Here is a 27,489-nt window from a genome sequence, read left to right as displayed (position 1 = left end):
GAACATATGCAAATCCAAACTGCAATAGTTCTGAAGAAACCTAAAACAAAATTATTCTTATCTTCTATATTATTTTGGATTTCAAATTGAACGAAAAACAAAAAATTTACCTAATTCAATGCACATAAATAGTTCCAAAATACCTAACCCTCCATTTGGTTGCTGAGAAGACTGAAAAAAAAAAAGCACAAATTTGAATAACATGATTTTAGTTGCTCCTATTACTAAAGAACTATAGAATAACCCAAATCAGTCAGTCAATTAAATTATGATAAGCAAATTACAGGATAACTCTCACTACTACAAAACCATTTATTAGTGTCGCTATGATAACCGACAAGAAACGTATATTATTGTCAGATATTAAGCAAAATTCGACATAAAATAGATGCAGTGGCATATATAATAAGCGACAGAGTTGCTAGCGTCAGGAAATGAATTTTCCAATAGAAAATACTCTAAAATCAACAGAAAATATATTAATAATGAATAAATAAGAGCATTCTCTGTCGGATAAAACCGATAGAAAATACTCTAAAACTGCTAAAACTTGTGTTGGATATAACCGACATATAATTTATTAATAATAAAAAAACACAAATGTATGTATCATCTCTAGTAAAGAGACAATACAAAAAAAAAGAGTAAGAATAACATTTTTTATTGTAATTACATACGCATGATGTTATAGGTACTCTTCTTCCTCATAATACATTTCATGGAACAATCTTGTAAGCCTTCATCTTCTTAATCCACGAAATGAAGGACTTTTTGGAATTCCTGAACCCCAAAAAGCCATGCTCTTTGCTCTTATTCATACTGTCCGACAAAGCCTCCCCACCCAACACAAAGTCAGCAAACCACCACACCGCCACCTCCTCCAACTTCGTCGGCTGCGGCTCATTCTCCCTCACAATCTCCTCCCACACACCGACTTTCCCTTCCATCATCTCGACCAACCTCAGCCTACCACTCTCCTCCTTATCAAACCCATACTCCTCTATCCCAAACTGCTCAGCCAACACCTCCCAAAAATGCTTCCACTTAAACACATCTCCATTGTTCACATTAAACGCTTCGTTTTTCGCATACGGATCCACTGCCGCCCATATATGCTGCTCTGCTATCAAATTTGCATCCGAAGCCACCGCATAACACTCCCAAGCCGCTTTTCTACCGGGAAACTTCAATGGTCTTCCTTCCTTCTTACATATAGCAGCATAAACACAAAGCGCACCAATTATGTTTATCAAGCTATAAGGAGAAAACCCAAAAATATTATTAGGCCGATGTACCGACCAAGTTAAACCAAGCGCACCAATTATGTTCATCAAGCTATAAGGAGAAAACCCAAAAATATTATTAGGCCGATGTACCGACCAAGTTAAACCTTTTTTTTTTTCTCAACCTCTTCGAACAATATGTCTTCAAGAGTGTAGTAAAAATTGGGCACGTCAAGCCTAGGTAAGCCCTCCGACCAAATTAAACCCTTTTTTTTCTCAACCTCTTCGATTTAATAACATAATCAAAATTTAAACACAAATTGAACGTAATACAAATAATTTAAAACGTATTGGTTTCGGAATGTTGCTTCTCGAATTGTTCATCCATGGTGATTGAAGCAAGAAGGAGAAGGGCAGAAGAGAAGGAGAAGGAGAAGGAAATGAGGAGAGGAGAACAGGGGGAAAGAAGAGGGAAAGAAGAAAGCACCGGCGCAAGGAAGAGATGGAAGGGTTTTATTTTGGAAAATTTTCATTACTGTCGGTTATAACCGACAGAAAAAAAAATGACGGCAAAAATCCCCCCAAAATTTTGTTACGATTTTAAAAAATAAAATAATAATTGTTTGGCTTAATAAATAAATAAATAATATGTATTTAAATAGAATACATTTTTAAAATTTAAATAAATAATTGTTTGGTTTAATAGATAATAACCCATGTAAAATATGCAATAAAGAAACAAAAAGATAATTGCACAATGAAAATATCATCACACAAACTAAATATTGTCTAATCAATACTTGAAAAACATAAATAAAAATTTAGCACAAATTACTTTTCCTACTTCAATATTTACACTACTTATTTTATACTTAATGGAAGTATAATATTAACTTTAAATGTTTGTTTAATCTACTGTTTTGACGCGATATGTATCCTATGAAACTTTTTTCAACGATCCAACCGTCAAACTTATTTGTACACACTCCGAAATTGCATACGTAAAAAATCGTAAAAAGCAAACATTCAGAGATTACGTAACGGAACAAAAGTTTTCGACGGTTATAAACGAAAAATTACAATTTAACGGTTATTTTAAGTCCGATTTTAATGATTTTTTACAACTACACTCCTCGACCGTATAAGAATGTAATGAATAAATTTGATCTTCAATTTAAAATATTTACACTAGTGGATACCACAAAATCTTATTTTATACTTAATGGAAGTATAACATTAACTCTTTAAGTCTTTATTTAATCTACCGTTTTGACACGATACACATTCTATGAAACTTTTTTCAATAATCTAATCGTCAAATTTGTTTGTACACACTCTGAGATCGCATACATAAAAAATCACAAAAAACAAACATTCAGAGATTAGGTAACAAAACAAAAGTTTTCGACGGTTATAAACAAAAAATCACAATTTAACGGTTATTTTAGCTCCGATTTTGATATTTTTTACAGCTACACTCCTCAACCTTATAAGAATGCATTTAACTAATTCGATCTTCAATTTAAAATATATACACTAGTGGATACCACAAGATCTTATTTTATACTTGATGGGGAAGTATAACATTAACTCTTAAGTGTTTGTTTAATCTACCGTTTTGATGCGATACACATTCTACAAAACGTTTTTCGACGATCCAAAACATTTTTCGACGATCCAATCGTCAAACTTGTTTGTACACACTCCGAGATCGCATAAGTAAAAAATCGCAAAAAAAAAAAAAAACATTCAAAGATTAGGTAACGGAACAAAAGTTTTCAATGGTTATAAACTAAAAATCACAATTTAACGGTTATTTTAGCTTCGATTTTGATGATTTTTTACAGCTAAACTCCTCGACCCTATAAGAATGCAATGAATGAATTCGATTTTCAATTTAACATTCAAAGATTATTCTGACGGCTGCCCAAAATTTTGTTTTGTTCGTGTCGGTTATATCTGACAGGGCCATGAGTGAAAAAATATATATTTAAACCATGTGTTTATTTATTTATTTTTAATCAATATAACATTTTAAAATAATAAAATAGTCAATTTCTGTCGATTATAACCGCCAAAACACTAAAATAATAACCACCTGAAACTAAAATAATAAAATAGTCAATTTATGTCAATTATAACCACCACCATTAACTTAAAAACCGCTGGAATATGTTAAAAATATTTATATAAAAAAAAAGAATTCAAAAATAATGTCGGTTATAATAATTTTCTGACGGTTGCATCCGACACTAAATATCCGTCAGGAATTTATGTCGGATATAATTGATAGGATTTTATTGTTATTCGACACCAACTAAATGATGTGTCAGATATCTTTTATTCGACATAATGGCTTATTAAACCGCCACTATCATCCGACACCAAAAGCTAATATTGTAGTAGTGTCTCTCCATTATAGCCAATCAAAAGCTAAGATTGAAGTTCTGTTATTTCATTTTCTTTTCAAACCTTTTTATCAGCAACCCAAGAATAATTTGAGTTGAAGTTCTGTTAGCGGTTCACTATTGTTATTTTATGAGATTGTTTTACGAACAAATCAGTTTGGGTAGGAGTTTTGATGGAGTAACCAAACACAACTGCAAAATTGAAAAAGCTAAATTAGCGATTGTAATATGAAAGAAAGAAAGCCCACAATAGTTTATCGTCAAATACTTGAAAGATAGAAAGATGGAAGCCTCCTATGCATCTTATCAATCTCTTATTTTCATAATAAAAGCGAGAAGAAACCCGAAAAATTACTCCAAAAAAAAGAAGGAAACAAAAAAATCCAAACCTCGAGAGTTTGATTCTACCGCTGCACCTTGAGGATGTCCTTAAAGTTCTATTAAAAAAATAAAAGATGAAGGCCCAACATAAGCACCAAAACTGATGATGACAGAGGAGATAAACACAAAAAATGAAGAATAAGAAGTTTCACAACCCTGAAGCTAATTAGTATAGAAAATTATAATCAAATCCAAATAAAAGTCTAAACCCAAAATCTGATTTCAATATAATCAAACAACAAAAAAGCAAATTCAAGTCCAATATGATAAAAAACAAAACAAAACTCTGAAATTTTGAAATTGGTCATAATATTCTCTCAATCTGTTGGTTTGCATCAGAGAAGCTTGGTTGCATGCAAACCCAAAATGATTTTGCACCTGCGAATATTATACTCGATGATCAAGAGGTACCAATTCAATACCTTTTTAATTTATGTATGTACTTGATAAGAACTACAAAATCGAATAACAATGAGAATCAAATCCAATGAATTCAAAGATACAAAGAAACTAAACAAAATCTATACCTTTGTCCTTTCTCGGATATGAAATTTTCGAGAGCCCCATCATCATTTTCTTCAGTCCAGACAACAGATTGAGAAACCCGTTTACAGAATACACACATGCATGAGTCAGAGTCGCTTGATTTGACATTCGGCCATGAAAACGAAGAAAGGGAGAGGTGGCCATGCTTTTACCTTTATCGGTGATGGGATATGCGGAGTCCTCCGTGAAGGCAAAGTCTCGATAATGAATGCAGTGTTGGATATATGTCAACAATCTGTGATAATTTATATATGCTAATAAATAATAAATGCTATAGGAATTAACAGAATATAAACTAGAATACGAATTATAAAAACAGACAACTTGAAGATCGAGGCTTGCATACTACAATGTCCTTGAAACAGAAATTTTGTCCCTACTCTGTGCTTGTAGTTCTACGGACGTCTGCTTCACCAGGATTCAACGATCAAGTTAAAATTCCAGCACCGGAAAATTTAACTTCTGGCGAATTTAGTGTGGTTCTCTCAGTAAGAAGGTTTAAGAATGTAGAAGATGAAGTTGATTATTTTCTGTATCTTAAATGCCATGCAGATGGATGTATATATAGCAGATGGATGCCTGTTTGCAACAGGTATGAGAATGGGGTATGACTGTTGGGAGACATCTCTTCAGAGAGGTGCCTCTGTGTTCAGAAAGAACTCTCAGACTTCATCTGAAAGGATGAGTCTTTTCATAAAAAATAATTAATTAATTAAATTCGAATTTAATTAAAAATAATTAATTAAATCAGAAAAATAATTAATTAAATAATTTAATTATTAGAGCCCGAGCCCAAAGGCCCAAGGCCCATCTTTTAATAATTAATTATATATTATTTATTAATACACCCCAAAACTCAACCCCAAGGGTGAGCCCAAATGTCTTCTCCAAGGACTATCTTCCAATCACTTTCTATAAGAGATAAGGCCTTATAAAGCGTGGAGACCTTGTGGGAATGGTCAATGTGGGACAAACCCCACATAAGAAATTTCTACTCAAAATTTCCAACATGCAGAGCCGATCTGAGCAAGGCACCGCGAGATGGTGATGGATCCTGATCCAGTGTTGGGGTTGGATTTTTGGAGATCGATTTAATTTCTTGTTTCAAAGTGTTAATCGCAGAAGACGCAGCATAAATGCTTGCGGGAGGAGTGCTCGGGGCGAAAAACGATGAAAGCCGAGGTATGCAAGAGAGGAAAGCGGAAGGTCTTGTGCTGACGATTGTGAGATCAAGATAAAATGGTCGAAACCAAATTTGAGGGCTTTGACAAAACGTTGAGAAATTTGGGTTTCCAAGGAGCAGCTCCTCCTCTAAATATGGAGGACCCAAACAAAATTCCTAGAACAACCAAAAACCAGGTTTTCCTTTGTGGGTACGTTGTGAGAGAAAGAATGCAAGGTTGGGGAGCGAGGGAGTGCGAGATCGAGTGCGACAGAATAAGAGATTTGTGAGAGAGTGCGCGAAGCAGAAAAGTGAAAACGAAGGGTAAATGCGTGGATCAAATGGGCAAAACCGACTTTTGACGGTAAACAGTACGGCATTTCAATCCTGGCACTAATAATGAATAGTGCCGTCCTAACCCAGTTTTAGTATATACTAGAAAATAAGCCTGCGCGTTGCTGCGGGAACAACTGTTTCATGCGTAACTGCATGAATAAGACACATTTAACCTGAATAAATTTAACACAATCATGAATGAACAGAGGAACACATGAGTGAATGAGGTCGATAAGATAAGCAGAACTTATGTAATCATGTTAACTACAAACTGAGAAATGACTTTCTTTCCTGCATAAAAATTTACTAAAGAAACAGAACTTGCGTAATCATGTTAACTACAAACTGCACTACAAAAAATTTGAAGTATTTCCAAATATGTTGAAATCTGAAAGGAAAAAGATGATAATTCTTCTGACTGCATAAGATTATACAATAAACATAAGATGGTGTGATCTCATAAAACTCAGTATTTAGGAGAAAGGAAGATATAAACATACGCAATCCACTTTCAGACTTGCATCAGGTTGGACACCAACTGACAGCCAAAAAACTAATCCACTTGTGTACACATTATTTTGATTTTTCTTGTTAATGCACCTTAATTTCCTTCTACTAAGGGGTATTACATCTACAATTAATCATCTACTGACAAAAGACAATCTCTAGATAACATAATCTCTAGATACTCGATATCAGACATCCTACATCAGACATCAGACATCAGACATCCTGCTAAGGGGTATTACATCTACAATTAATCGTTTACTTATTCAGCATATCTACAGAACCAGAATGGATCAGATATCAGACATCCTATTGTCAAACATTATGTTCTCTCTAACCAGATAAGACATTGGATTGCACACTAAGTAAATAAAGACCCCAAATTGGAAAATACCCAACACCAATTAGACAAATAATACACACACTGATCAAATTAATTAGTGCACATATAAAGAGATAGAAAACATAGGGAAATATAGGGGAAAAACCAATCAGACACAAATAACACACACTGTAAACAGATCAAAGACATAGGGACACTTATAGTAGATGACCTTAGTTTACTTAGTGCACATATAAGCTAATGTTTCTTAAAAAGATATAATAATTAAAGGCAACCTACAATTAAGCCTGATATCGGACTTAACTTGTTAAGTTATCTCGGTTTGTTTAATAATTGGGAAACCTCCTTATGGTCTCATCAGTGCATATATATTGGGAGATATGTGCATAAATATGGAGTAAAGAAGTGGTGCATTTATGGCCAGATTTTTATTGATTTGGTATTCAATTTTGTTGTGACTTATGAAACCAAAAGCCTTTCACACTAAAGGTCTCATCAAGGTTCTGATCATAAACCCCCCAAACAAACAAAATTGATTAATCTTTATCATTACCTTTAACAAAACAGATCACAGTGAAAAATAAGTTCATGTTTAATAAAAGCGAGAAAAATAAAAATTGAAGATTGATAAGGCTTACAAATGTCCATCTTTACGATCTCCACCCAAATCACCTTCTCAAGTGTTGACCCTTGGCAGTTCATGTTCTGCAAAATAAGTACAGAACACTTCCATTTACCAAAAAAAAAAAAAAAAAGGAAAGCCATTAGAAAGAATCAATTTTCTAGGCCAATTATACATTAAATTTCACAAAGTTTGATAAAAAAAAAAAAAATCCAAGCTTTGAATTAAAGAAGCTAAGAAAATCTACTCCTAATCTTACAATTGATGAAGAAATCAAAGATTTTGAGGGAAACCCAAAATCTGAAAAGAGGGAAAGCATTGAGAAAAATGGAGAGAATCTGGTTTGGGGTTGAAGACATGGTTGGGGGAGAGGGATTCTCCCACAAATTGCAGTCTCCATGGATCAATCCTTTTTTTTTTTTTTTTTTGTTGAGGAAGGTACAGTTTAATCCAACACCTGATTTCATCCATTTCCACAAACAAACCATCAACAAAAACTTTTAAAATTTAAAAATAAATTAAAAGAAAGGAAAAATGGAATCGTGGAAGATCGTGGCGGTGAGACCGATGGCTCTGCACATGCCAACAACGACACCACATGTGAGTGAATGCGACATTTGACAAAGTCCTCTTTCAAAACCTATAGATTTAAGTGACAAAACTTACTAAAGTGATCACAATGGCATCAGCAATAAAAACATAAAAGCATAAAACTTAATTTCCAATTGTCCAGAATGCCAGAGAAGAGCTCATTTCTTAGTAGCATAGGACATATAGAGATATGATAAAAATATGGCTTTACCTTGAACCGGTCAGTCTCCGCAAATCTCTCACTCACATGAGTAGCCATGTGTGGATCCTAAAGCCCATATAACACTACACATAATCAGTGCAATACCAACTTAATTCCACAAATTTACAACAAATACAAACTCAGAGTTGTAATTGCATTCAAAGAAGAAACACAGAAACACAGACATTTAAACAACCTTTTTGATTGCGAGCACAAATGCACCAGCATTAATAAGAACATTGGTCAAAGAACCTGTTCGCATCCTAATTTCTAACATCACATCACCTTCCCCAACTTCGACCGCAGCAGTGAGCTGATTCGTTGATCTCAAAATCTGACATTGAGTGCTGCAAACACACCAAAATCAATCAAAGAAGAGAAATTCAGAACTAAAACGATTTTACCTAAGATGCAAAAAATGGTTTAGATCCTAAGTACCAAGCAAATATAGAAGCGATTCAACAATTATTAAAGAAAATCAACTATGCATGGAACAAAACTTAGAAAGTAAACAATTGTCAAATCTTGTGAAGAATGCTAAATCCAACTAATTCGAAACATAAAAGTAACGCGAAAGAGAGAAAACTTATAAATTCTATAGAAATTATAATCCTTAACAGAAGGATGGAACAAAAACAGGTTCATTCTTGAGAATAGATGTAATTTTGCACATTGCATATATGTAGATTAAGGAGAGTGGTAACATACCTTGTAATTTGTACAAATTAGTATTTTCATTCAAAGAACTATAATAAACACAATTTCCAAAAAAGTGATTCAAACTTATTCTTCTCTTAAGGAAATTACTCACAGTAGAAATTCTGAATGGACGAAGTTTTGGCTTCCCTTTCAGGCTATACTTGATTAACCGGGAACCTTTTTTTAATGCAGTGAGTGCCTTCATGAGAGAGAGAGAGAGAGAGAGGAATATTAAATGAAAAGTATTGCCAAATCACACAGAGATCAAAATCTTGAATATATATGTTTAACCATATCAAAGTGAGTGTGTGAAAGGGTGTAGTCTGCAGAAAGGGCAACATTTTCACTGCTAGAAAGTTGGAAACTAAACTTTTACACAGATATTGTTTTTTTATTAATTCCCTTCGCGAATCGAAAAGCAAATTGTTCAAGTAATGCAGGTAAATTCGATATACATATGCGTTGATCTATGGAAGACGGTTATAAGTTATAATTGTATCGTCTTAACACAAAAATGATCATAAATGTAAGTGTCCGTATAACGGAAGTAAGGGACTTACAGCAATTGCTATGAGCTCTACCAGCAGTCACTCCAAGTACCGTATTACAGAAGTAAGGGACTTACATCAATTGCTATGATCTCTACCAGCAGTCCCCCCAAGTGGCGCAAGGGCTAAAATTATAAATAAGAAGTAATTTAAATAGTTTAACTTAATAAAATATTGTAATTTAAACAATGCCTATATATTCAAACATCCCAAAACAGGAATGAACTTCCAGAAAATACACGCACGAAAATAAACGGCATTACTCACCCATTGAGTTGGACCATCAAACTGGAGCGTTAGAAGGATCGTCATGTACCTATGAAACCGAAAGGAAAATCTTAGCAACCCCAAAGTCTGTATGCAAGCGTGAATAAGTATGCATGTATGAATCTATTCATAGTGAAGAAGACCACCTTAAGAAATATTTGCATCTGCAGCTTCATATGGCCATACAACGAAAAGCACCGCATACGATAACAAACTCCAGTTGCACCACAAAAGGAATATGATCTTCCTCTGAACTTGTATTTGCAGTTGTTACTGTAACATCTGCAAACATCATACATAAGCACTGATTCAATAATTCTAAAGAAAAAAACTCTTATTCAATAATGCACCAAATCCTTTCCAAAAACCAAAGGGGTGCCATATCCCTAGATTAACAGAGGATCTTTCTTTGTTCCAAAACAAATTGCAATTTGGCTTTGCTAAAGTAGAAAGATTACCACACACCTCAGGCATAATCTCAACTCTGTTCCATTATTCGAGCATTTTACTGTCCTTTTAGTTCTATCTCTCAACATGGGAAATACAATATGACAGTAAAAACAAAAGTTAGTGATAGCTATTACATAGTGAAAGAAAATAAGACACTCACATAGTGATAGCTATTTACTGTCCTTTCTCATCATAATCTCAACTCTATTCCATTATTCGAGCATTCTACCGTCCCTTTAGTTCTACCATATGTGAATGTCTTAATACATGTCAGCTATATATATATACAGAATTTTGAAAGCAATGAGAGAAATATACCTTTTTGGCATCGATGCCAGAAGGGTGAGTGAGGGATCTAAGATGTTTGAGAGCAGGAATTTTTGAGCAATTTGTGCGAAAAAGTTGAAGAGCTTCGAACAGAGTGGAGTGAGTCGGCCTGGGCTAAAATAAAGAGGATGAACTCTAGAAAGTAGAAAATGCTGTTGTTCAACCAAACTCAAAAAGTAAAGAAACCATACTACTAACATATAAATAAGTTTTATATATCAATGTTTACATGTACGTTGTTTGAGAAGGTAAATTAGCAACATATACAGTGATCAAAAGATTAACAGCAATAAACTGCTCATTATTCGAAATATACATGAAAGTTGTCATTCACATGATCCAAATGGTAGTTAATGCAGAGGACAAAACAGAAGGAAACAAATATTATAGCAGCATAAGTTGAATAATTGCAGCAAACAAACAAATATAAGACTCAAAAACTGGAAGTGAAAGCAGGTAACATTGAGTTTTAATAACCGAAAAGAGACCTTGTTTAAGCAGCTCCACGGCAGCATTTATACTTGGAAAACAGAAAAAAAAAAAAAAAAAAAAAAAACACACACACGCACAAATTAAACAAAAAGAATATAGAATTTAACACTAATTCAAGGATTAAATATCAAATATAAAGTCATTAGGATTGGGACCTTTGCATTGAGAAATATCTACTACATTATGAGTTCCCTCCTAATAAAGCCCAATCAGGGGGTTTTCCGGTGAGCCACGAACGGCTAACATTGCGCGAGACCGTCATCCCCACTAACACAAAACCCAAATAATATCAAGATCAAAACTAACCAATACCAGAAAGATATTTCTTTTATTTAAATTTTAAGAAAAGGCCTAAACTTTACGAAATTAAGGGGAAAAAAAAGTTAAGTAAAGCACCAATTTGAAACTGTCAAAAGTGAAATCTGAGATGTAAAATCCTGGGATTCATAGCAATGGCATCAACAGTGCCACCACATCCCAAATAAATGAATGAAAATATAGCGATTGACGGCCAACTAAGAAGCTCAAGCTTGAACATAAACCAAGGCAAGAGCTTACCAAACTTTTCAAATGGCTAAATTGTTCTTTTAACTTGATAACTTCTTCCTGCAATCCATAAGTAAGATCATTAGATGCGGTTAATAAAACATCATACTTCATCCATGGCAATCTAGCTGAGAAACCAATTGCATTCAGATGGAACCTAATTTGTGGAACTACATTTATATGCACTGAAATGCATTATCATGTTGTCATATTTAAAACTGAGGTTTATGCACTTCATAATTTATATACTTTCAGTTTCCCTTCTAATGAAGGTATGGACTGCTTTCCATTTGGAATTTTTGTAAGACAATGTTATGAATCCTAATTTAGAATGTGTTTCCATTTTAATGAATGCAAGCCCTAAATCATAAAAATTGTACAATTAGCTCTCAATTACTCTGATGTGTTTGAGCATGTGGCAGGGCATGAGAATCAGTTTGTTGGCCAAAAGTTTTTAGCTTCGTGTGTAATTAACCAGTTTGTCAATTACCCTAGAGTAAGCATAGGCCAAAAGTAAACATGTTTATTACCTCCCCACAGCTACTTAAACATTTCTGCTCATTACATGTCCCAGTATAGTTACACACGCTACAATTTCCAGTTGAGGCAAAAACTCTTGCCATTTACGCATACTTTAACTTTGCCATGCTGCTCGTATCTACAGCTGATGGTGAACCTTACTGCATAAACAGCATAGTAGCTCCCGTTTACCTACAATAGATTAAAACCATTTGGAAAAAATAAATAAGCCTTTGGTTATAGGTTTCACTTGCTAACTGTTTCTGATGAGCCACAAAACACAGCCAATAAAAGAAAATCAAACACATACCAAAAGAAGATTAAGCGTAATATTCCAATTATAACCATTTTTTAATTCTGTATAAACACATAGAATATATAAACAAAAAAAATTAGTAAGAAATATTGTATTTACAACTTTTGAAGATGATTTGTTAACATGCTAATATTTTGAATGTAATTTCACACTTGTTTTCAAGCCTTCTAATCAGCCACTTTTTGTTCTAACTCCTGTATTGCAGTAATGTGTCCAAGAAAATCTTGTAATCTCAAAGAAGCTTATGATAATTAATATAATAAAACCTAAACAAAATACCAAACTCAACTCCAATATAATGAAAAACTAAAAATCTCAATTCAATAACCCTATAAATTGAAATTGCTCACCTTGAGTACACAGGGCAGCCTGGAAACAAAAGCCTCAAAATAAGAAAAACCACCGTCTGCTGAAACCGAACCCAATATAAAACAAAGTTGCAAGTATTTAAATATTATTCAATGGAAATGGCTGATCCACTTAGCATGTTGATTTGATCTTTTCATAATAGATACATCGTGGTAACGTTAGTTAATGTTAGAATGGAAAAATAATGTCGGCTACGATATGCGGAAAGTCCTAAGATTAAACGCCTATGTCCACGACGATAAGCAGACAATTAGTATAAAAAAAACAAACCCATCGAAAGATAGTGCACCATTAGTCTCCCCAATGACAATACTTAGTTATCCCTGCTATCTATACACCAAATAAGATTAAGATTAGCTTTGTTTTATTAGAAATTCAGCACGGTATACTTACTGCTATATTAGAATATACCAAATAATCATAACAGTATTATGTATCATCTAATATATTATAAAACCATCATATGACTTTTGCAAGTTAAGATGACGGCAAGAGGTCTGAAGCTTTAAGCACAGGTAATAAGAATCTTACTGTTGATAGCTTCAGGTCGAAAGAGAAGCCAAAAATATTATAAGTATACTGGATGAAATGTAAGACACCCTTTACTTCATCTTTCACCTGACAACAGAAGCACAAAAAACCAAAAGTCTTAAGAACGAAACAAAAAAAAATGTAAAGTTGTAAACAGTAGGTACAATTTAATTAAGCTCAACTCACTTGGGACTCCCTGCAAAAGATATGGGCATCATCCTGTAGGATATTACTAAAACATGTCAGGAGTACATGTAATCAGATAATTATATTTGAATAAAAAGGGCAAACACGCTGAAGAAAAATGGGCCAAACTGCAACTGACAACTAACTAATATTATAACTCTTTTATGCCAGTAATCTAAGAGATAATTTAATAAAAAGGGCACAGGCAGCGGGGAATTTCGGGGGGGGGGGGGGGAAAAAACTTGGGCTTTTGGGTCATGGAATTAGCAAAATGGTAAACACGAAGATTAATTATTAGGCAGCCAAGCCAGTTCCCTTCTCTCCTCTCTTCTCCTTTACCTCTCTCTCCACCACCCTCCTTTCTCTCTCTTCTTTCTCACTCCTCATCGTATTACCCTAAATTCTCCAACTCTCTTTCTATCTCTTTCTTCCCTTTTTCTAACCCTAGCTCCTCCACCGCCTGTCTGTCTACCCCGAAACAGACACCCACCACATTCTTTTTTTTTTACTCTCCCCACCCCAATTCTCAATTCCAAATTCGTCATTCACTGAGTTTTCAGGATGTGAATATTACTGGACATCCCCTAAATTTTCTCGGAATCCAAACAGTGAGCAAGATAATTTCATACAAAGATCAATTCCAATTAAAGTTAAATACTCATGGGTTAAAATTGTCTACACTACACATATGCAAATAAATTCCTGATAAATTAAGAGAAAAAATAAAGGTAAGTAATATATCAATTTATGGTTGGAAGCACCTTGACAATTGGTAAAAGATAATCTCTTACAAAACTGAAAATAGAACGATTTGAACTCGAATATAGAAGAATGAACATAATATTGTCTTATTAGCTAAAATTATAATGATTGACAATGGTAAAAATGACAGCAACACCACCTCACCATTTTATTTTATTTTTGGGTGGGGTGTGGGTGTGCTAAAAACCATACCCCAATCGGATAATTCTTTAGATAAATCAGGTCAGAGTGCACACAATCTGTGAATAAAAGGTCACCACTTCAATGCTTATATACATCGAACTTAATCTTAGATATATCCATAGAAAATTGGTTGAGAACGACGACTTCACAACGGCCTAGGATCTTGCACAAAGAGAATAAAGTAAAAGAAAAAAATCTAAAGAGAGTGAAAAAAACATTATATTTCATTGCATTCTATTGACTCTAATTATACACTTCACAACGGCCTAAGGATGTTGCACAAACAGAATAAAAGTTAAAAAAGACTAATTACACTGAAAAAAATATATATATATATTTCACTGCATTCTATAACTCTAATTATACAGGAAAGTGGTTTCTAATTGGTTAAATGAAGCCTCACCGACTCACACATACAGACTTTTCTAAACTATTACCTTCAAGAATGTGCATCTTTTAGAGCTCACTTGCCTTTGAAACCTCATAGTCCTAACCGAGTTAAACCAATTAATAAAGCTCATTTCGATAAAACTTGCACACAGAATGAGAAGCCAGTCTCAAGTACAAATGCTTACTTAAGTACTATGAAAAGCCTGCTCAAGTCGCTGAATTTGAATCCATTGTTCAGTAACAATGTTGTTCATCTGCAATCCAAGACAAAGAAGCCAATTGCAAAATGACACCATACTCATAGTCTCATAGACCAAAGATTGCAGGAAACGTATCAGCATATAGTATATGTGACCTTTTGAGCCTGCGAGGCAACTGTTTCAAGTCGATCCTTAAAATCCCGTGCTTTCTGACTCTTAAACATGAAGATAAAAGTTGGAACTTTCTAGACGCCTCCCATAAAATCCATACCTAAAAAGCAATTCCAAAACTTATTTCTCAAAGTCCAACACTGGATTGAAAACTTGCAAAAACAAATTGGAAAATTCGAAAGAATTTATAAGGCGGTGGGATGTTGTACAGGGTTGGTACCTGGAGCTTGAGAAATCAAGGAGCTTGCCAGTTTGAGAAAAGATGATAACAACAGCTTCAGATTCACACAGAATCGACATCTCTCCAGCTTTCTTCAAATCCCCGCTTCTCCTCTTTGAGAAGGTCACCTGCCTTGCCTTCTCTCTCGCATCACACGACACCTCCCCCTCCCTTCTCACTGGCTTTGTTGTAGGCTAGGCCTGCCCGTGTCGGCCATCCATCCGAAAAATCCAACCACAAACGAAAGGCACCAACCAAGTCACAGCCCAAACCCCCAAAAGCCTATCCAACTAAACCTGAAAAAAAAAGCCCAGGCGAAATGCTAAGATGAATGGCAAGTCCGTAAATAGAGTGAAATTGGGGTCCAAAAACAATGAACAGTAAAGAACAGTGCCAATTGCAATGCTTTCTTTAGACTAAAGTAATAATTTTATAATTTTGTTTTCACTTGCCTCCTTTACTCAACACTCAGCAGACGTACTTTTTTGCCATTTTCATTATTTTTTTTTTGGTTCTAGAGTCTGAGATGCATTTTACTTTTTAGTTTCGTTTTAAATTTTGATTTATTTGTTGTATTAGGGATATAAGAGAAATACATCAAGGGAATGAATGTAGAATAGTGAATGACAGAGGGTTGAACAAGACATTGAAGAAATGTATAAATAAAAACTCTAAAAGTAAAAACTATTTTAAATTGCTTCACTTTCAAGATTTTGTTTTCGTTCATTCATATGTATTTCTTCTCCTCTCTCTCTCGTCTCCTTCTTCACTATTTATTTTCCTCATATACTTTTTTCATTTCTCACGCAAAAAAAGTAAAACGAAAAATTAAAAACAAAATTGAGTGATACTATAGAGATTATATTTGTATATCATATGATGTGGTGGTTAGAAGTCTTCTTTAAATTATTAAAAAATAATCAAACCATCAACCATCACATTATTTGTTTTACAAAATATGGTATAAAAAATGATCTTCCTATTATTTTTCAAACAAAATAGCTATCATCGTGCCTTTTTTTATTCATTTTTAAGACAACTTAATGATAAATGGAGGAAAACACGCATAAACAATAATGTGAAAGAAAAAAAAACATAAACAAATCTGTCCATATACATTGTAGTTTATTTGTACGGAAATCTACCTCATCACCGAGGTGTCCAATATGTAATTGTCAAGATGAATCTATTGAGCATCTCCTCTTATTATGGTCTTAGGTGAAGCCTATTTGGTTTGGTGGAGTTCTCAATTGATCGATCTCAGATTTCTTCTTGGCTTGATTGGTTCCAATCCATTGCGACTAGGAGGTTTGGGTCGAAAGAGGAGCAATGCTTTTTGCTTTCTCATGTTGCCTTTACTTGTTGGCATATTTGGAAAGCTAGGTGCTAGTTTCTGTTTAATCACTCTCCAATTAACCCTACACAGGTTCTTTTTGCCATCTTTACTTCGGTTTCTATGTTCCTAGAAGTTACTGGTGTTCCTTTTGTTTTCCTCCTGGCTCTCTCATTGGTGGAGGCTTCGGTGGTTCTTTGGTCACCCCTTACATTTCCTTTCCTCAAGGTGAATGTAGATGCTAGCTGGTCTTCATCGTCGTGGAATGGTTTTGTGGGAATTGTAATTAGGGGACTGAGAGGTTTGTTTGTCGATGCGACATGGTATGCGGTCCAGGCTCCTAATGCCGCTACAGCTGAAGCTTTGGCTATGCTGCACATGTGTGAACTTGTTGCTGCTTTGGGACATCGTCAGGTAATCCTTGAATTTGACTCAAGGGATACGATTTCATCTTTATCAAATTTGTTGGATGTTGGCAGTTGGGAGGCCTTTCATACCTTAACGCTTGTTAAACGGCACATGAAGTCTTCCCAGGACTGTCGCTGGTTTTAGGTTCCAAGATAAGCCAATATGGTGGCAGATTTCTTGGCGTCGTGACGTAACACGGAGATGTGCAATTGCACTTGGGTCTGCAAACCTCCATCTTCATTGGTTCATGTACTCAATAAAGATGGTTTACCTTGTGCCCCTTGATCTTTGATGGCAGTTGAGGGGGTGACACTTGAACTAGGTTCTAGTGTCTTTCTCCTATCCCCTTCGCTTCTTTGTTTGTATTGGTTTGTGTTTGTTGGCCTCGGGGTACGCTTTCTTTGTGGCTATCTAGCATCTTTGCCCTGGTAATATATATTTCCAGTTTCCAAAAAGAAAAAACAAATTCGACCTGGCAATAGGTTGTACGGATATGGCCCACAACCCAAATCCATATCGACTCCTATAATTTTACTTTTATTTTTGGACAAAATCTATATTATTGACTTCTATAATGAAATGATATTTAAAAATAAATAAATAAATAAAAATATACTATTAATGAGGGAAAGGAGGGAGTTTCCAATCTGGTATGCCTATGATATTGAACTACATGCAAATATATATATATATATTTTTTGAGCTGAACCTTAGATGAGGTCGCCATCTATGACCACACGGTTAAAAGTCGTGCGCTCTACCGCCTAAGCTAAGACGGCTTTGTAATGACTAATATTTTGATTTTTTTTTTTCAAAATTAGAGCAAAGCAAGCCAAAGCATCCCCGACAGTGGGGTGAAGTGTTATTTTGGGTTGTCAATTTTACATTTGAGACCTCATATCAGATAAATGCTAAAGTTTTCAAAGTTCTTCTAATTGTAAATACTATTTAGGGTGCCTGAAAACATAATTGATAAAAGATATGAAATTTAAAGCATCTTTAATGAGATTAAAATTATTTTGTCATTGATCATATAAATTATGTATTTGTTTCTTTCATCACGTAAATTTTGAAATTGTGAGGTTCCCTTCAAGTGCCAAGTTTTTCATTTCTCGTATTTGGGATGGATGCATGGGTGATGTCCTCAACTTGATATTTTTATTTTTATATGAGTGATCTTGATGTAGGGTAATCCAACACAAAATTTGGGGCGGATAATAAATGCTTCACATGCCTCTTGCTATGTCATTTAGCTAACTATTTTCTTTAATTTGCAATCTCATATATAAAAGTAAGGAGAAATTTCACTTGGAGAAATTATATTATATTTATTTATACACTAATGGAGAAAATGTTCATTGAGCAGTGTGATTCCGTTTTTGCCCCTCTTGTTTTTTTTTTTTGTTATTTCAACTCCACCGGTTTGTATGCTGTGAGAACAAAATGGTGACGCGTGGTTCTTCCTTCTCGATGTTTCGACTAGCTGCTTTCTCGCTCTGCTCTAACCGACTCACTTCCGTCAAATCTTTCTTTCGCAGTGACCAAAAGCTCTCTTTCGCAGAAATGACGAACCCAGCTCGACTTCTCTTTCAAAACTCAGGTCGCGTCCTCGACTTCTCTTTCAAAACTCAGCTCGAGTCCTCGCGTAAAACTCATCTTCTTCCCTGATTTTGATGGGTTTTCGAATTCCATCAAATTTTGATAAAAATTGTGAAATTTGGGATGTGGGTATTGATGGGGTCGATAGGGTTATTTTCCTTTCCTCTTCTTTTCTCCTCACTCTCCGTCTGTGTTTGCCTTTTTTTTTTTTATCTCTCTATCTCTTTCGTTTCGATTCCGATCCGATCGTTTGTGAAGGTGGTTTGACTGTGCTTCCCGTTGCTTTCTAGAAACGAATGCAATGTTTTAGGTGCGTTGGTTCATTTGTTTCTCTATTTTCTGTTTGGTCAGGAAGAAATTTTTTCAATTAATTGTTGTAAGATTCCTGCCTCTTCTGCTTCCTGATTCTGTCTCTGTTTGTTATTTGGCGTGCTAGAATTTGTGGTTTTGTCCGTTAATCTTGAAAAAAATTTGGCCTAAGCGGAGGAACCAATTCAGGTCTCAGTCATGCTCCCTTCAATTGCAGTTTTGTTGACTTCTATTCATGAAATACATGATACAAATCTCTAAGCTGCCCGGCGCAGCATATTGGCCTCTCTCCATAAAAATCTCCCCTTTTTTTTGTTTTTTGTTTTTGTCTTCAATCAAGGATTTTGATTCAGACCCGGCAAACCCATTTGGGTTTTGATTCGAATCTCATCGAAATCAAAATGTGGGACAAAATTGAATGAAATGGGTTTTGAATTTTGCCTCTTTTTTTTTTCTTTATACTTTAAAAAAAAAAAAATAATAATTTATGTTTCCTGGGTTGGTGGGGAATGTGAAAGCTTTATGGTTGAGTAATTTTAGCTTTGGGATTAAGATTTTTCTTTAAAGTGTGTGTGGGATCTGCTTTGGTTTCAAGTTATGAACAAACTGTTGTTTTGGGTACGTAGTTCTCTCCTTCTCTGTGTCTTTGTAACCTTTGGTTTCATATGTAGTTAATTATATATATAGGTTGTTGCTGAGAAGAAATGGAGGGAAGTGGGAGGTGTTTTCATGTTCTCCCCAACAACAAGCGCTTCGTTTGAGCTGAGGAAACATTACTCAACCCTTCTCTACCATTACAAACAGGTTCGCTTTTTTATAGTGGGTAATTTTGTGGTTTGAAAATTATGTGTTATAAGTGTAAGTTTGGGCTTAGAAATGAGTTTTCTGTTAAAATTTCATTTTTCTGATTTTGAGGGTTTTGTTTCAAGTACGGAAAATACCCATGGGTTTGGGTAACTGCGGTTATCCGTTCATTTAAAGTTTACGGTTACGGTTATGGGTAACCGTTAGATGAATAAACGGTTATGGGTATAACTGTTTATCCGTGAAATTTAAATGGATGGTTATGTGAATTACCCACTGTTATAACGGGTATCCATTGGTTATGAGTATTACCCACGGTTATAACAGATATCCATTTACCCATTTAAATGAAATTTAATGTTTTGATTTTGACGTCTCGTTTGGAGATGCTACTATTAGGAAAATTATCCTTTCATTTCATTGTCTCAATAAGTTTACACAATGATGCCTTATATACTAGTTACTCACTAGTATTAGATAACTAACTAATTACACCTTCATCAACTAATCACTCACTAATTACAAAATTACGATAACAACCTTAATTGTTTACAGTTTTACCCTTATTATCCCCCCTCAAACCTAACTGAGGTAGCCGAAGGGAGAGTTTGTCCCTGAGAAGATGGAATCTGTGCTTGGACAGAGCCTTGGTGCAGATATCAACAACCTGATCTTGAGTACACACAAACAAAACTTGAACTTGATTAGCAAGCACTTTTTCCCGAATGTAATGATAAACAATCTCCACATGCTTGGTTCGAGCATGGAAGATTGGATTTCTAGCCAATGAAATGGCAGAAATGTTGTCACACCAAATCTGAGGGGAAGAAGGAAGATCAAGACCAACATCAATTAATAGCTTGCATATCCATGTCAGTTCAGCTGCAGTGTTAGCCAAGGATCGATATTCAGCTTCGGTCGATGACCGAGCCACAGTAGGCTGTTTCTTGGCACTCCAGCTTATAAGTGAGTCACCTAAATAGACACAAAACCCCCCAGTAGATCGGCGATCAAGACTGCAACCGGCCCAATTGGCATTAGAGAAAGTAGTGAGAGTAAGAGGTTTAGGACATTTTGGAAACCATAAGCTAAGAGACAGAGTACCCTTTAGATATCGGAGAATGCGTTTGACTGCCTGAAAGTGAGCTTGTCTCGGACAGTGCATAAATTGACAAACCAAATTAACTGCATAAGACAGATCTGGCCGTGTCCATGTTAAGTATTGCAAACCACCAACCAAAGATCTATATTCCTCAGGTTTATCAAGCAGAGAAGAGTCATGATCCAATTTAGTTGTACTAAGAGGAGTGACACAAGGTTTGGAACCTTCCATGTGTGCTTTGGAGAGAAGATCGAGAATATACTTGTGTTGAGAGAGAAGGATACCAGATTATGACCGCTGGACTTCAATACCAAGGAAGTAATGAAGAGGACCAAGATCTTTGACAGGAAATAAAGAACTGAGCTGAGAAATAATATCTTGGCAGAGTTGAGCATTCGGTCCAGTAACAATAATATCATCAACATAGACCAAAATGAAAATCAACGCAGGAGCCTTCTTGACAAATAGAGAATGATCATTTGAGGAACTTGAGAAATCCAGGGACTTCAATGTAGTGGTGAGCTTGTCATACCAGGCCCTGGGGGCTTGCTTGAGCCCATACAAAGATTTATAGAGATGACAAACATGATTTAGCTTGGTAGGGTCTTCAAATCCTGGTGGTTGGATCATGAACATAGATTCTGTCAAGGTACCATGCAAAAAAGCATTACTGACATCAAGTTGATTGAGAAACCAATCAAACTTGGCAGCCAAAGTGAGAAGTAACCGAATAGTAACAGGCTTGGCAACTGGACTAAATGTCTCAATATAATCAATGCTTTGCTGCTGATGGAAGCCTTTGGCAACAAGCCGAGCTTTGTACCTATCAATGGTACCATCTGGTTTTCTCTTGATTCTAAACACCCATTTTGCACCAACCAAGTTCTGAGTGGGATTAGCAGGAACTAGAGACCAAGTGCCAGTTTGAATGAGAGCATTGAACTCTTCTTGCATTGCTCGACGCCAATGAGGATGTTTGGAGGCTTGAAGATAGGTAGATGGTGTATAATCGGGAGAGAGATCAGAAGAGATGGGATACTTGGTTGCCATAAGTGTTTTGGGTTTAAAAATACCCGATTTGGATCTGGTTTGCATGGTATGAGTATAGAGAGGTATTGAGGGTGCAGAAAGTGGATGGAGAGAGGGAAGAGTAGGGTTAGGTAAGGCAGTAGAAGATGGGACAGGAAGAGATTGGGATGGAGAGGGTGAAGATGGATTTGGAGATAAGAGAGGAGACGGAGAGGGAGAAGGTTGAGATAGAGAAGGAAAAGTCAATGTGGTTGGAATAGGATTGGAGGGTTGTAAATGAGAAGAACTAGAGCTGGAATGTGATGGCTGAGGATGATCCTTTTGAGCAAAAGGAAATGTATCTTCATAAAAAATAACATGCTTTGAAAGATACACTCTGCCAGTGGAAGGATCAAGGCATTTATAGCCTTTGTGGTTCAAACTGTACCCCAACAAAACACATTCCTTGCTTTTGGGATCAAGCTTGGAAGTTGTATAAGGTTTCAACCATGGGAAACATCGACATCCAAAAATTTTCAGTGAGATGTAATCTGAAGATCTGTGAAATAGTAGTTCCCAAGGTGAGAAGTTGGTGGTTGTTGGCATCCGATTTATGAGATAGATAGCTGTGGCAAAAGCTTCAACCCAATAAGAATGAGGAACCTTGGATGCTGCTAGGAGAGTTCGAGCAGTTTCAACCAAATGCATGTGCTTGCGCTCAGCACAACCATTTTGCTCAGGTGTGTGGGGGCAGCTTAACTGATGGGAAATGCCATGTTCTTAAAGAAACTTGATAAACTTGAGACTAAGAAATTCCCCACCAGAATCAGATCGCAAGATAACAATCTTGGTACTGAGTAAAGTTTCCACCAACACTTTGAATTGCACAAATGTTTCAAAGACATCAGATTTAGACTTGAGAGGTAAAAACCAAGTTTACTTAGTGTAGTCATCAACAAAAATGAGATAATATCGATATCCATTAACAGAAATGAGTGGTGCAGGACCCCATACATCAGTGTGCAGGAGCTCCAAAGGCCTACTGGATGTACAAGAAACAAAAGCAAAAGACAACTTGGAACTCTTGCCTAGAGCACAACTGGAGCACACATATTTATTTAAAGCACTGGAACTGAAATACAAGACTGAGATGCTAATTTATTAAGTATTTTGAGGGCAGGGTGACCCAATCTGTGATGCCAAGTCTATTGTGAAGCTTTAGCAGAAGCTGCAAATGCCTTTTGATTACCAACAATAGAGGATGCATGAAATGGATAGAAACCAGCTCTCACAGGACCTTTAAAAAGCATTTTCTCCGAAGAAAGATCCTTCACAATGAAGTGAAAAGGATACAAATGAATAGAACATCAATTATCAAGAATAAACCGATTTGCGGAAATCAAATCTTGCTTAAGATGAGGAACATGCAAGACATTTTTAAGATCAAAACAATGAGAACCAGTATTAAGTGTAGAAGAACCAAAATTAAGTATAGGCAAACCTTTGCCGTCACCAATATACACTTGCTCAGGTCCAGTGTAGGGCTCAGGATTCTGCAAATTTGTGGAGGAATGAGTCATGTGCGAGCTCGCACCAGAATCAAGAAGCCAAGTAGGAGGGGTAGAGGCATGATAAGCAGCTGGAGAATTCTTGGTACCAAAATTGGGATTCATGCGCTGAGGACACTCAACAGCTTCATGATCCAATTGGCGACAAATTTGACAAGAAATCTTTATGTGAGAATTGTTGTACTGAGAACGAGGACCACGATTGTAACGATGATTGCCCTGAGAACCGCGATTGAATCTTTGATTGCCCTGAAAACCTTGATGATTCCGCCGTGAACCACGATTTGTGTAATTACGAGATTGAGAGAAATTGCCACGATTCGGAGGACCATAGGATTGTGAAGAAGATCCGTTCTGAGTAAAGAATGCTTGAGCACCAAAATCACCAAGAGGTGTGGGAAGAAGACCAGCAGAAGCATTAAAAGCTTGAACATGAGCAGATGGTGAGGTTTTCTTGCGAGCAGTCAGTTGAAGCTCCTTACTCAAAAGCAGCCCATGAAGTTCATCAATAGCAGTTGAACCCAGGCGAAATTGGATTGCATCAATGAAAGACTCATACTCAGAGGGCAAACCATGTAAAATTACAGAAATCAACTCAGAATCTTCGATTGGAGAGGCTGCATTTGCAAGAGCATCTGCGATTTCTTCAATTTGTTGAAGGTAGAGCGCAGCCGTAGAATCACCCTTCGTGATGCTTTGAAGACGAGAACGAAGCTCATGAATGTGCGATTGCGATGCAGTTGCAAGTCGCGATTCCAATTTGGACCAGAGCTCACAGCCGAATTAACTCCAACAGTATACGGAATTAGGGCATCCGATAGGGTAGAATTGATCCAAATCAAGATATTCTGATCATTCTCAAACCAAGTAACATATTGAGGATTGAGAGTAGAGATTTGATTACCTGAGGAGTCAAGAAGGTATTTCGGCGGAGCAGACATTGTGCCGTCAATGATTCCGGTGAGATTGTACCGGCGAAGGATGGGAGTGAACAGAGCACTCCAGGTGAGATAGTTCGTTGATGTGAGCTTGATCGGCACCATAGATCCAATATTTTGGATCATAATCGACGATGTCGTCGAGGAGAGAGAAGAATTAGGGCAAGAAGCAGAGCCAGAAGGAGATCCACCCATGGTGATTGCTAGGTTTGGAAGAATCGAAGAGGAGGAAGCGGGAGATTTCTAGGGTTTGAAGATTCGAAGAGGAAGAAGCGGGAAGCAGAGGGAGAGGATCGGCTGTCGTAGGACTTAGGCGAGTGATACCATATTAGGAAAATTATCCTTCCATTTCATTATCTCAATAAGGTTACACAATGATGCCTTATATATTAGTTACTCACTAGTATTAGATAACTAACTAATTACACCTTCATCAACTAATCACTCACTAATTACAAAACTACCATAACAACCTTAACTGTTTACAGTTTTACCCTTATTAGCTACAAGGTGTGAGGGGGTAATGCTAACGTTAATTTTTTTTTTGGTCGAAATAATGGTAGTGTTGGTTCAGTCGTTCATTAAAATATATAGAGATTTCAACCAAGTTTGCAAAGATCCTAAGAAAAGGCCGTTTGCTCTTCTCTTTGCTCTTGCAATGCAGACGACTGCAGTGACCTTTCTCCGACGATATCCATATTTTGATAAACACGTTTATAATTAAAGACTTGCTTGGATATAGCAGAAGAATATCGTTCGTAAACTATTATTTCAATTATTGAAATTGTATGAGGACTTAAATGATTAAAATAGGAAAATGCATGCTAAAATGTACCTATAACGGTGTTTAATTGTCAAAGAATGAAAATTATGACAAATTTATCTTTTCTAATTTTTAAGTTGTTAAAAAAAACATGTAGACTGGTGAAAAAAGAGGTAAATGGGTAAAAAAAATGATAAACAGGTAAATGGTTATGGTTAAATGGATAAACGATTATGGTTAAATGGGTAGACGGTTATGGGTACGGTTAACCGTTTATAAACGGTTATAGGTAAATAATCGCGATTACCCGCCTGCCATAACCATTGCCCATCCCTAATTTCAAGCAATCTCATCCTTTTTATTGGACTTTTTCCAAATTTTATTGCTGGGTTTTGGATGCCTTTGAATTTGGTGAAATTTGTGATTTTTCAGTGCTTCAATGGTGTTTTGGAATGATTGGTATTTTGGTGTCAAATGCAACCAATTATGTGAATCTTAATTTGTAGATATCTAAGAGTGACAAATGCAACTAATCATGTGGATCTTAATTTGATGATTCATTTCTTCACTCGGTGTGTCAGGAAATGAGTTCAACCATGGATTTGTATACATTGAAGTCCACGTCAGATTTGCCTGCTCTCTTTCGATCATCATTTATTTTTAGGTAATATCCTTGCCATTGGAGTTTTGTTACTGGTATTAATTAGGGTTTTGTTCCTGATATTATTTGGGTTTGGTGTTAGTGGGGATGGTAGTGTTGCGCTAAGTTAGCCGTTCGTGGCTCACCGGAAAACCTCTTGGTTGGGCTTTATCAGGAGGGAACTCATAATGTAGTAGATATTCCTCAGTCCAAGTATTAACGCTGTTGTGGAGCTGCTTAAACAAGGTCCAATTTCAGCTATTAAAACTCAATGTTACCAGTTTTCATTTCCGGTTTTTGAGTCTTGAATTTTACTTCTTTGTATAATGTTCAGGTATTACGGAATTACGAGTTGAGCCGTATGACGAAGATGAGGGGACTGGTGATTTGGAATGTTCAGGTTTTACAGAACTCCTTTGTATAATCTTCAGGTATTATGTGGATGTGACTGACGTGATTCATAATAATGCAATTGCACATGGAAAGCATGTTAGTAAGTTGTAATGTTTTGGAATTCAATTAATGGTGGTGTGTGCAGATGGCTGTGACAACACACAATACTTCCCATCCCGCTTCTGAAAGATATAGGAATGGTTAGTAGCTGAATTCATCAAAGTTACCTGAGTTTCTAGAATGACCTTTTACGTGATACTTCATTTCATCGTTGTAAATATTTTCTTTAAAAGGATTAAATTAAATAATGAGAACACTCAAGCAAATGTTCTGGATGTAAGCTAAAAGATCAATTTAACTTTTCTTCCCTGTCAATTTTAGTGCTTTTTCATTTCTTATTACTTTTCAGAGTTAATTTTTTAGGTATACTTATGACTAACCAATTTACTGTTGCCTCTCTCATCTTTTTTGCTGAAGATTTCTTTTGAACCTCGCGGAATCTTCTATTTAGATGCTCCATCATCATCAGTTTGTCTGCTATTCCAGTTAGAGAAGCATGCCACAGAAGAAAGCAGGCTTACACCTCCAGTTTATTCACGCAAAGAACCAGTATGTCCAAATATATATGATACTCGATCCTTGAAAACCGTATGGCATGACAAGATAAATTTACAAATTGCTAATTTTTCTGCTTTGAGTCGTTGGAGGAAGAATTTGCTTGCTTGACATTTTAAGGTATATAATTTGCTTCATTTTCTTTTCTGGTTTCGTGGATTTTGTTTCAAGCCTCAAAAGTTACCATTTTCCGAAGCTCTTTATATTCAATGTGAGCAATTTAAAATTTTGGGGTTATTGAAATTGGGTTATCCAAATCAGAAAAGGAAGGCTTTGTCAGAAATATTCTCGTCCCTGAAGGTTTTAACTTTTTCGGATGGAGAAGTTTAGAGGTCTTATTGTCTGAAATCCTCCGTGGGGGAAAGAGAGTGGGGGCTACTCAGAGGAAAGTGAAAAGAGTCGGAAAAGAGTTCGTGAACAGCCAGACGGGTGCAGGCCATCAGGTTTCGTATAGGGATGCTGTCCTCGGAGGCAAGAAGGCGACAATTGTGGCACCCATTCGAAATGCCAAA

At 35.9% G+C, this 27,489-nt stretch overlaps 1 protein-coding gene, 2 long non-coding RNA genes and 1 pseudogene across 4 annotated transcripts; 1 reads left to right on the top strand and 3 right to left on the bottom strand.

Moving 5' to 3' along the window:
* Positions 1-565: 565 nt before the first annotated feature.
* LOC126623756 (3-oxo-Delta(4,5)-steroid 5-beta-reductase-like) lies at positions 566-1,620 on the bottom strand. The gene has a single exon (XM_050292739.1). The coding sequence runs from the start codon at positions 1,329-1,331 to the stop codon at positions 717-719; it is 615 nt and encodes a 204-aa protein (XP_050148696.1). The 5' UTR covers positions 1,332-1,620; the 3' UTR covers positions 566-716.
* A 2,211-nt stretch (positions 1,621-3,831) lies between these two features.
* On the bottom strand, positions 3,832-5,392 carry LOC126623656 (uncharacterized). Its single transcript, XR_007623828.1, has 2 exons — positions 4,540-5,392; positions 3,832-4,390 (listed from the first exon to the last, which is right to left on the bottom strand). It is a non-coding gene; the product is annotated as an uncharacterized LOC126623656 (long non-coding RNA).
* A 2,337-nt stretch (positions 5,393-7,729) lies between these two features.
* LOC126623655 (uncharacterized) lies at positions 7,730-15,772 on the bottom strand (annotated as a pseudogene).
* A 2,918-nt stretch (positions 15,773-18,690) lies between these two features.
* On the top strand, positions 18,691-27,218 carry LOC126623603 (uncharacterized). Of its 2 annotated transcripts, XR_007623812.1 has the most exons (3): positions 18,710-19,335; positions 26,401-26,562; positions 26,840-27,218. It is a non-coding gene; the product is annotated as an uncharacterized LOC126623603 (long non-coding RNA). The 2 variants fall into 2 exon arrangements; XR_007623811.1 differs by lacking the exon at positions 26,840-27,218 and having other exon boundaries at positions 18,691-19,335; positions 26,401-26,737.
* The last annotated feature ends 271 nt before the right edge of the window (positions 27,219-27,489 follow it).

This window comes from Malus sylvestris, chromosome 5, assembly GCF_916048215.2.
Source record: "Malus sylvestris chromosome 5, drMalSylv7.2, whole genome shotgun sequence".
NCBI lineage: Eukaryota > Viridiplantae > Streptophyta > Magnoliopsida > Rosales > Rosaceae > Malus > Malus sylvestris.
This window is presented reverse-complemented; position numbering and strand designations above follow the sequence as displayed.

What these genes read in the sequence shown, in the direction of transcription:
- LOC126623756 (XM_050292739.1), bottom strand. Translation starts at nt 1,331, where the DNA reads ATGAACATAATTGGTGCGCTTGGTTTAACTTGGTCGGTACATCGGCCT.